This window comes from Arvicanthis niloticus, chromosome 8 (assembly GCF_011762505.2).
Source record: "Arvicanthis niloticus isolate mArvNil1 chromosome 8, mArvNil1.pat.X, whole genome shotgun sequence".
NCBI lineage: Eukaryota > Metazoa > Chordata > Mammalia > Rodentia > Muridae > Arvicanthis > Arvicanthis niloticus.
The window spans coordinates 14,484,029-14,494,454 of record NC_047665.1 but is presented as its reverse complement, the minus strand read 5'-3'; the positions used below and the strand labels follow the sequence as shown (position 1 = coordinate 14,494,454).

The following is a 10,426-nucleotide window of genomic DNA, read 5'->3' as shown; positions in this document are numbered from 1 at the left end:
ATAAAACAATTGTCCTCATGACAATTGTCAAAAATGTGCCCCACCACTACACAATAATTTTAAATGTAATTTTAAGGTGTAGTTATTACTCTATCAAAGAGATAATCTCTAAATAAAAATGACAGAAAAGCATAACTTTCTGCCAATTTATAAAACACCAGAAAAAGTAGGGGATGGGACTTGGGGTGGAGATGGAGATGACCAACACGGACAGTTTACATATGAAACTGTCAAGAAATAAGTATATAAATAAAAGATATCCTATTTTAAAATGCCAGAAAATGTGAAAAAGACAGCTTTGGTATTTTTGTAACAAAAATGTTTTTATACAACATAATATATGCATAGGTATTCATGTCAATTTCTTTACCAATATTTATCTTTTTTAAAAAAAGTAGTTTGCATATAGTAAAAACAATTTTTAGCTTATCTTTGATGTACAGTTTTGATTTTTAAGTGTTATCATCACCATAACAGAGAACAGTTCGTCATCCACCTGACACTTTAGGAACTTGGCATTTGTGTGTGTGTGCGTGCGTGTGTGCGTGCGTGTGTGCGTGCGCGCGCGCCTGTTTATACATGTGTGATGCATGTATGTGCATGTGCATATGTGCGTGTTGTGTGGAAACCAGGGGTTGACGATGGGCATCTTCACATGAAACTTACTGGTCAGCAAGTCATGGGGATCTTCCCATGTCCACCCTAACAGCACTGGGATTGGAGCTACACAGTACAATACTCAGCTTTTTCTGTGGGTGCTGGGGTTCTACTTTAGAGCCTCTTGCTGTACAGCAGGCATTACCAACTGAGCCACCTCCACAACTGCTAGATGTTTTTTCGGTGATGGTGGTGGTGTTTTGGGTTTTTTTTTTTTTCCTAAGGCAGGTTCTCATGGAGCTTAGGCTAGCCACTAACATGCTATGCAGACAAGGATAACTCTGAACTTCTGCTCCTCCTGCCTTTACGTTCCAAGTTCCAAGTACTGAGACCAGAGGTGTGTGCCACTATCTCTAGTTCATGCAGTGCTGGGCATGGACCCCTAGGCTTCACACATGTGGGACAAACATTCTCAGGCCCAAATGCCAGTGTTCCATTGGCTCAGTGGAAGTGCACTAGCAACTCCAAAGGACATGGGTTCAATTCCCAGCAACCACATGATAGCTCATAACCATCTGTAACTCCGATTCTGGGAAATCCAGTGTCTTATTCTGACCTTTCAAGGCATCAGGCACAAAAGAGGTGCACAGACATAATGCAGGCAGAACACCCATACACGTTATAAATAAAATAACTACCACACAATTCCAGCTGCTCACCAATTCTGAAAAATATATAGTGATAGTTCAACACTGGTTAAGTACTTGTGAGTCTCCAGAAAACATTTAAAAATCCAACACAGAGACACACACATAGAAACATATTCCCTTAAACAGAGACCACCAAAGATAATTTTTATGACTCATAAATCATCCTTTTAAAAAACATGTACAGTCAATCATTACTTTAAAAATTATTTTTAGTTGTATGTTCTGCCTGCTTGTGTGTATGTGTGCCACATTTATATCTGGTGCCTGGGGAAATCAGAAGAGGGCTTCCGATGCCCTGCAGCTGGAGTATTAGATGGTTAGGAACCGCCACGTGGGTGCTGGGAATCATCTGGGTCCTCTGCGAGAGCACGTGCTTTTAGCCACTAAGCCATCTTCCCAGGCCCTCAAAATCACCCTTTTAGAATAAACACTGCACTACACTCAGGGATACCGAAGTACACAGGACTGTTTTCTTGTTTTAAAACAGCTCCCAGAATTCTGTCTGGTTTTTACAGCTTCACATTTTCTATCTGGTGTCCCTTTTTGCTATTAATGGAGCTCTTGCCCCCAGCAGACTCTCTTTTTCACCTCTCAGACAGAGTTGAGAAAATGGACAGCCAGGATTGCTAGAATTGCATCTACAAAGGCTAGAGAAAGTTGAGAGACAGAGCAGGCAGCAAAGACAACATTGTCTTACAAGCACACACACACAGAAAGACAGAGATAAAGAGAAACAGAGACAAAGAGATACAGAGGAGACTCTGAAGTAATAGTCAATGTTTTACTGAATGTCTTCACTTACTAAAAGTACAGCCCTGTACAGTTAGCAAAAAATAAAGCTTTTTGTGTCTTAAACGTTACTTCCCATCACTAAGCAACATTAAACCAGGCCCATTTTCAGGCTGTCCACTAGAGGTAGATCACAAAGAAACAGCTTCACTTTTTCCCCTCCAGGAGCCCCAGGCTACAGAGAAAAAGTGAGAGGCACACACTGCCTCTCACACGAACTCCCTGAGAAATGACACGCTGTGTATCTGCCATGCTCCTGGGCCAATCACCACACATCCAGCCGCCTCCACCCACAGACTTAAACACAACTTCACCAATTGCAACAGGATCCTGGGTGGGACTTCCGCAATCATTTTAGACTTGACTACCACCATCTCAGCACTGCCAGCAGGGATGATCAGGAAGAGGGAGACAGGCTAAAGGTTTTAACTCAAGATCAGGTTCCAAAGAAAAGAGCAAGTTGGAAGACAGTGGCAAGTCTTAAAAACTGAAACAGCCTCACCATCATCCCCCAAATAAGTGTTTTGTTTCGTTTTGTTTTTTAAATCATGAAAATGCAAGCTATCCAAAGTTGAGGATCAGTTAGGCGCTCAGCTTTCAGTCAACCGCGGAGCCCTTAAGTTCTCTGGCCCAATTTTGGCTGCAGAACCTTCGGCCAACGGGACAGCAGAGGGCTGACAATGTGGAGCTCTCCTTACCCACCAATCAGGACTGGTGAAGGTCACTGAACACTTCCTGTGCAGTAGAGAAACAGCTCTCACAAGCTCCTGCCTACGCCAAACGACCCCCCGAATTCTTCTTCCTGGTTCTGAACTACTACCTTCACATTGGACATACAGAACTGAACCACTGTAAAACTCACAGACCTGACAAGAGCCCATCTCATCAAGTTTACAGTACCTTGAAATCTAAAACCAAATCGTTACCATAGACAATTTCTCCAAACATCTCATTTTCAAAGGTAGAGGAGCAGGGCATCTGCCTTCAGAATTAGAGACCAGCACCGGTCTATACACAAGGTTCCTCTCCCACAGTCTTGGAGGCTCTGTTTTCAGCTTCCTGTGCTTAAGGCCCTGGCAATCTACTCTCATTAATTATTCTACAGACTTCCAAGACAAACCTGTTGCTGGGAAAGAGCGGGTTAATTTCGACAGATGGGTATACACTTAAGGCTAAGGCCAGTGGGTAGCATGCCTGCCTCCAAGAGAAGGGGAAAGGCTGAGGATGCAGGAGATGACACCACCAACCCCACTTGGGGTGAGGGTCTGTCCACCAGCCTCAAGTGTCTTATGCACAGTGTATGGGCCCACAGCAGGCCAGAGAGCAGGGAGGAATGCTGTGGGCAGACTTCAACTACACCAGGCCTAAAGGCCCGGGCATCCATCTTGCTCCAGGCCCCCTCGGCCGAGCTTGCAGCAAGCCTAGGCATGGTGACACGCTGTGTCCCGAGAGGGGCCCTGAGAAACACTGAGGCCTGCTTCGAGGCCTTCCACGGGCAGGGGCACCCAAGTCTCACTCTGGGACAGGCTGGGCTTCCCGGAACTAGTTCAGCGCTGACACTGGCCCAAAAGACCTCTCAAGTCCAACCCAAATCCAAGCCCGAAAAGACCCTAAGCCAAGTTCCCGAACCCTGGCCCAAGGGACCCCGGCCCCAATTCTGACCCTGGCCCCAAGGAACCTCAGACTCAACTCCGATCGCTACCCAAGCAATTGCAGGCCCAGCTCAAACACAAGCACGAAGAGGCCTGTAGCCCAACTGTGACTCCTGTTCAAGTGACCCCAGACCCCAACCCTGACCCAAACCCGAAGGGAATCACTGTCCAAAGGGCACCAGGCCCGACCCTGACTCAGACCCAAAGAGACCCCAGACCCAGCCCTAAGAGACCCCGGCCAACCGGTTCCAGCCGTACCTTGACGTGGAAGCGGATGAGCGCCAGGCGGATGCAGTGGGCCATGCAGACCGGAGGCAGGAACCAGACCTTGGGCGGTGGCGTGCCCTTGTTCTGGACATGGCTGACGATCTGCTGCGCTGTCTGGCGCTCGTTGCCCTGCCGCTTGACCCACTCGTGCAGCCGGGCCTTCTCGAGCGCACCGTTGAAGAAGACGAAGAGCTCGATATTGCCTCCGAAGCAGGCCTTGGCCAGAGCCGCCAGGTAGCCGAGCATGTGGTTCCACTGGCCGCCGCTCACCCAGTCGGTGTAGAAGCCACCGTACAGGCGATGCAGGCAGTTGTCGGCATCCACCAGCAGGCGCAGCGGGGTCTGCGGGGGCCGCTGCCGCCCGCCGCCCACCAGGCTGCCCCGGGCCAGCTTCTGCAGCTCCACCGGCACCACGGCGCTCGGACAGTGCTTCTCGATGTAGTCCTGGAAGCCCTGCACGCCCATGGCGGCGGCGGGGCGGGCGCGCGCGGGCGGCGGGGCCGGCGGCGGCGGGGCGAGGGGCGGCGGGGCCGTGGCGCGGCCGGCGGACGCGGGCAGCCTCAGGGCGGGCTGGGGCTGGCCGGGGGCGCGCTCACGGCCGCCGCGGCCGCCATGTGCTGCCGCCTCCCAGGGCCATGTCTGGGGAGGGACCTGCGCCGCCGCCGCGCTGCGAGGCCGAGGCCGAAGCTGGGCCGGGCGGGGCGGCGCTGACGTCGGGCCCGCCCGCGCGGACGCGGGAGGCGGAAGAGGCGGCGCCGGGCCGCGGCCGGGCTCCCGGGGCGGCGGCGGGGCGGAGAAGGCGGAGCGCTGCTTGGCTGGTCGGGCCCTTAGGGGGCCGCAGCCGGGCGGGCTCGGGGAGGCGCCTGGGCCCGTGCAGGCCGCGCCCCGAGGCCGCGGGCCTCCGAGGCCGGCTCCGCCCCGCGCGCGGCTGCGGGCCCGGGAGGCGTGGCCGGCAGCTCGCGCCCCTCCTCCGCCGCGTGTGTCGCGCGGCGGGGCGGGGAAGCCAGGAGCCTGGGAGCGCGAGCCGCTGAGGAGGACGGCGGCGACAAGATGGCGTCCCTCCCGGGACAGCACCGCGGCTTCACGGGCTCTCGTCGGAACCGGGCTGAGGAGACTCCCCGAGAGCCACAAGCCTCCCCGCGGTGCGCCGCCCTCCGGAGATGAGCGGACGTGCGCTGCCTCAGGGGCGCCAGAGAAGGCAGCCTGGGCCGCGACAGTCCTGCTAAAGCCAGGCGCCGACGGTACGTCTGCTGAGCCAGGACCAAACGTTCTGAACGAGAAGTCGTCCGAAGGGGACTTGGGCATGTAGCTCACTCAGTTGGCACAGTGCTTGTCTGTCATCTTCGACGCCCAGGGTTCGATTCCTGCGTGTTGCGCAGGCTGTAATCCCAGCATTCTGGAAGTGGAGGCTGGAGGATCAGAAGTTCAAGGTCATCTATCTCATCCAATTGGAAGCCAGCCGGGACTACGTGAAACCCTATCCCTCCCTCCACCACCCACCTCCCCAAAGGGGGAAAAAAAGTCTAAAGGAGCGTTTTTATTTGCTTACCTCCAATTTTTCATCTGTTCCTTTTCTGGACAAGCCGCTGCTGGAACGGGGTGCACTGAACAACAGGAGTGACCCATCACACAGAGCTACTGAACACCAAGTTCATGCAGACTCAAAGCCCCCATCTTCGAGAAAAGGCAGACTGAATTCTATAGTTCCTTTTTTTTCCCGTTTCCTTTAAAGAATATTTTTTATTCTTTGACAGTCTCATGCATGTATAGAATCTACCCTGATCATAACACCCCATTCTTCCACCAGTCTCAAACACAGGCCCATGTGATGTGGACAGGTGAAATGCTCGTAGTGCCTTAATGGATTTTCTTTAATTTTTTAAAACCTGATAAGTTATGCCACTTATGTATAAAATTAGTGATGAGGCCAGGATTACATGTCATTTAGAAATTAGGGTTACACTTAAAACCTCGCTGAAAAACGTCCCCCCCAAATAATCAAGTTTTTGTAATTCACGGCCAGCATACAAGATTGAGCATGAGTCTTCGTCACCTGTATTTTCCTCACAAGATTACGTTCCATATATATTTCATTCACTTGTTTAGATTTGGGTTTATTTTTGTTGTGGTTTCTTGTTTGTCGATTTGCTTGGGCCAGCCCTTTGCCAAGCTGACTCCCCGTCCTGTTTTATTTCTTTTAAACATTCCTGCTTTTATTTTTAAAAAGGAGAGGAGAGAAAGCTTTTGTGCTAGCATCCATGATTTTGGAATTAAACGGACTTTTTATTTTAAGACTGTGGGATGGTGGTCCTTCTAAAAAAAAAAAAAAAAATCACTCTCCTTAAGAGAGCCTTGGCTTTCTTTCCTTGACCAGCTTTGTAGTCAACCTCCTACTCTGTGATTGTATAAACTGTGCTTTAGAATTCTGAGAACTTTAAAATTCATTTTCATAATAAAAAAGCCCTCAAAATGTAATCGTGCTTGCTTTCCCTGTTTAACTGTGTGTGCACTCCAAACTTATTAATGATTGGGAAATTGGCTAACAACACTATAAGGAAAATTCAGGAGTTGAGTGATATTTAAATTTTCTAAATATCTAAACCCTATTGAAAAACACTAAAACTTGGTGTCTGGGGTTATAATTTCATTAGGGACTTAGGGTTGTATTAGAGACACTTTTCATGAAGTGATTACCACACTACTGAGGGGGAAAATAAATAAATACCACATGAGCATAGACTTCGAGAATTACCACACTTTTAATCCCAGAACTCAGAGTGCAGAGGCAGGTGGACCTGGGTGGGTTGAAGGACAATCTCGTGAACCTAATGAGTTCCAGGTTACCAGTACTACACAGACAGACCCTGTCTCCCCCACTACCCCCAGAAAAGGAAAGGAAGGCTTATGATTACTGGATTAATAGAGAAAGCAAACCAGCTACAGCTTAAAGCAGGAAAATGTTGCCCTTCTTTTGGTTGAGAGTTGGGGTTGGGTTTTGGGAACTTTCTTTAGACAGGGTTTCACTCGTAGCCCAAGATGCCCTGGACTCCACTGTGCAGTCAGCCAGCCTCAATATACAGCAATCCTCCTCAGTTTCCTGAGATCTGGGATTACAAGTGTGAGACAAGATGCCTGACACACCCTGTGACCAGGAAGAGACACAGTATTCCCTGCTGGGGTTTGATTCCAGAGGTGTGCCTAGACCTAACCTATTCCCGGGGGGGGGGGGGGGGGGGGGGGGGTACGTCAGAGTCCCCACGGAGCATGCGCAGGCTGATTCTGCAGTCTTGGGCTTTTCTTATCTGGGGCTTCTGGTGCTCTGGGATTAAGCAGCATTTTCCTCTCCTTAGGCGGATTAGAAATGTTCTCTTCACAGCTGTGGATTCATTTTCGTTTTGAGCTGTCTTAAAAATACATTTTACAGAGGCAGGTGGATTTCTGAGTTCGAGGCCAGCCTGGTTTACAGAGTGAGTTACAGGACAGCCAGGGCTACACAGAGAAACACTGTCTCGAAAAAACAACAAAAAAATACATTTTAAAGTTTTATGTTACAAGTCAATGGGAAAGTAAAATTCTAACTTGTGGATGTGTCTTAATTAGGCTTTCTCTTGCTGTGGTGGAACATCATGACCAAAACCAACTTGGGTTGGAAAGGATTTATTTCACTTACACTTTGGGTTTTCCTTAGTGAAGGGAACTCAGGGCAAGAACTCAAAGCAGGCACCTAGAGGCAGGCACTAATGCAGTGGCTACAGACAGTTACTGCTCATTGGCTTGCTCAAGCCAGGGGTTGCTCCACCCACAAATGGCTGGGCCCTCCCACATTAATTATTAAGAAAATACCTTACAGGCTTGTGGATAGCCTGATCTTGTTGAGGCGTTTTCTCAATTGAGATCCCTTCTCTTAGATGACTCTGGCTTGTGTCAAGTTGACATAAAACTAGCCAGTACAGCACAGATAGAGAACAGAATCCTAACCAGGTGGTGTGATGGCCGACTTTGATCCCAGCACTCTGGGATAGCCAGTCTGAGGGTAGCGAAGGCTGGTTGACATGCATCGCATACTACAAACAACTGACCATTCTTCCTCTATTTCAGATTTCCAGAGACTGTTGTGTTAATTACAAAAAAAAAATTACTTCCCAGGACTAAATGAAAAACACTGACTCAGAAACATTGAGTCTCATTTCCAAGGCCACCAGTGGGGCAAGAAATACATCAGTGGCCAGATCTGTAGGTCCTGGTCCAGCTTGTCAGCTGCTGAGTCAATTTACTAATGGTGTTTAGAGAGCTGGAGAGAGGCTCAGCAGCTAAGAGCACTTCTGCTCTCCCAGAGGACCCTGGTTTGATTGATTCTAAGCACTGACAACCATCCAGGGGAACTGACACCCTCCTCTGGTCTCTGTAGGTCCATAGACAGGCAAGGCAGAACATTCACACACCAATTTTTTTTTTTTTAAATTTTAAAGAAGATGCCATTGTAAATGTGTTAAGCAGAAATGTGTTAAGATGTATCCTGTGAGGAGCCAGGAAAATGAAATAGCTTGAGTACTCCATACCACCTCCACAGATGGGGAAAGGGCCTTTACACCTCCTCACAGATCACACTTGGGGTCCAGACAAGATGAAGAGTGCCATTTCCAGAGTCACAATCGTCCATAGAACACTCCACTGGATTGATGTGCTTACATTTTAATCCTGGGTGTAGGGTCATGGGGCTCCTTCAGACTGTTCACAGCAGCTGACTGACTGATTTGCCTCGTGCTCTAGCAGAAGCGTGATTTTGCCAGCTGCAGATAATGTCTGTGATTGTACAAAGTTTGGGATTCTGGGAGCGTTTCAGAGGATATGTAAATGCTGGTGGAGGAGAAGACTGGTCCTTAGGCGGTCAGGGAGGATGCTTGTGTTTTGTTGGTAGGTGTGGTCAAAGAAGAAACAAAAGGAAAGAGGTTAGATTCAGGGGGTTTCCTAATTCCATCTCTCCCCTCCATCCTTGTTTCCTATCTAGTGTTCAGGGCCGAAACCTCAGGGAAGGAAGGTAAAGGGTGGGACAAAAGAAGAACCCACAGAGGAGCCAAGGCCAGCTACAGTCCACTCATAGAGGACCTAGTGTGTGCAGACATTAGTTAGCAACTCCAGATGTGGATGCAAAAAAACCAAGAAAACAAAAGGCCTCTTTTCTTCAAGCTCAGCTGAGAGCATAGACACAATAAGTCACTCACCGGCTGGTAAGTGCATTAGCATGCTTACATAGACAGGGAAGCACAGGCCACGCTGCTCTAAGGTGGAGGATGTGATCCAGGTCACTAATTTCACAGGCACAATGAAGCTGGCCTTAACCCCAGGTAACTATCTCAGCTCTGTGAGGAAGAACACCAGTCGTCACCAAGCAGGGACACTGTTTTCTCTAGTTGAGCAGGACAGGTCCCCCCACATGGATGAACTGAGGGTCTGAGAGTTTCCTCTTAAATTGTCAGTCTATAAGAACACTGCCTACTTTTGATATTTTTCATCAGGGGAAGGTGATCTTTTCACTAGACCTGAAATTTGCTGTTTTGATTAATTAGTCCAACAGGTCAGTGGGACCCAGGCCTCACCTGTCTCTACACCTACCCCCATGCTGGGGTTACACATGCTACCACCATACCCAACCTGTGGGCACAAGGGACCAGAACTTGGTCCCCATGTTTGTACAGCAAGCTCTTTACCCCTAGGCAACCTCCCCAGCCCCTGCTTTTTTTTTTTTTTTTTTTTCTGGTTTATTAGCCATAATGTTATCCAAACTTGTGTCCAGATGGCTTTGGGCCAAATCAGAAATAGCTGTGTTCAAGGAAAGAGTCGCAGAGGCCTTTGAAATGAGGGCTGAATGTTCTGTAGGCAACTTCTGATCAGTGACCCGAGCAATAGCAGCCGTAGAAGCTGTTGTGTAAATACTGCCTGATAAAACGCAGGAGGAAATTTCAGGGGTTTCAGAGTGAGGCTGGCCTCATGATCCTCCTGCCTCTGCCTCCTGTGTGCTACGGTTTCAGAAGTGTGACACCACCCCCAGCTACTAAACTCTTGAGTGAAATCATTTTACTCTCAAGTATAGAAATCCACTGAAAGTTTAAGAAATTCATTCAAGTACAAAGTGATTTTAAGGTTTAACCATGTCCAGAGGAGTTACTAGTAATCCGTTACACTGGTGCAAACAGGAACAGTGTCTCCAGAAAAGCACTACTCTTAGACCAGAGTCTGAGAAACTATCCAGGCTGGGATACGTGAGCCTGATTTTCTAGAAAGCGCGGCCACCCTGAGAAAGCTGGAGACTCTGTGCTCGGCCCTGGAACCACAGCCAGAGATTTGGGTTACTTGAGCTTCAGGAACAGAGTGCATGTGGGAAACAGTTGTATCTCATGTGCAGAAAGCAAT

General features: G+C 49.0%; 1 protein-coding gene across 1 annotated transcript in view; it reads right to left on the bottom strand.

The window, feature by feature from the left end:
• Fam120a (family with sequence similarity 120 member A) overlaps positions 1-6,482 on the bottom strand; it is a 91,912-nt gene extending 85,430 nt beyond the window's left edge. Inside the window, exon 1 of the mRNA XM_034510604.2 lies at positions 4,007-6,482. Within this exon, the coding sequence (XP_034366495.2) occupies positions 4,007-5,320 (1,314 nt within the window). The 5' untranslated portion in view covers positions 5,321-6,482. The remainder of the gene's footprint in view (positions 1-4,006) is intronic.
• Between the last annotated feature and the right edge of the window lie 3,944 nt (positions 6,483-10,426).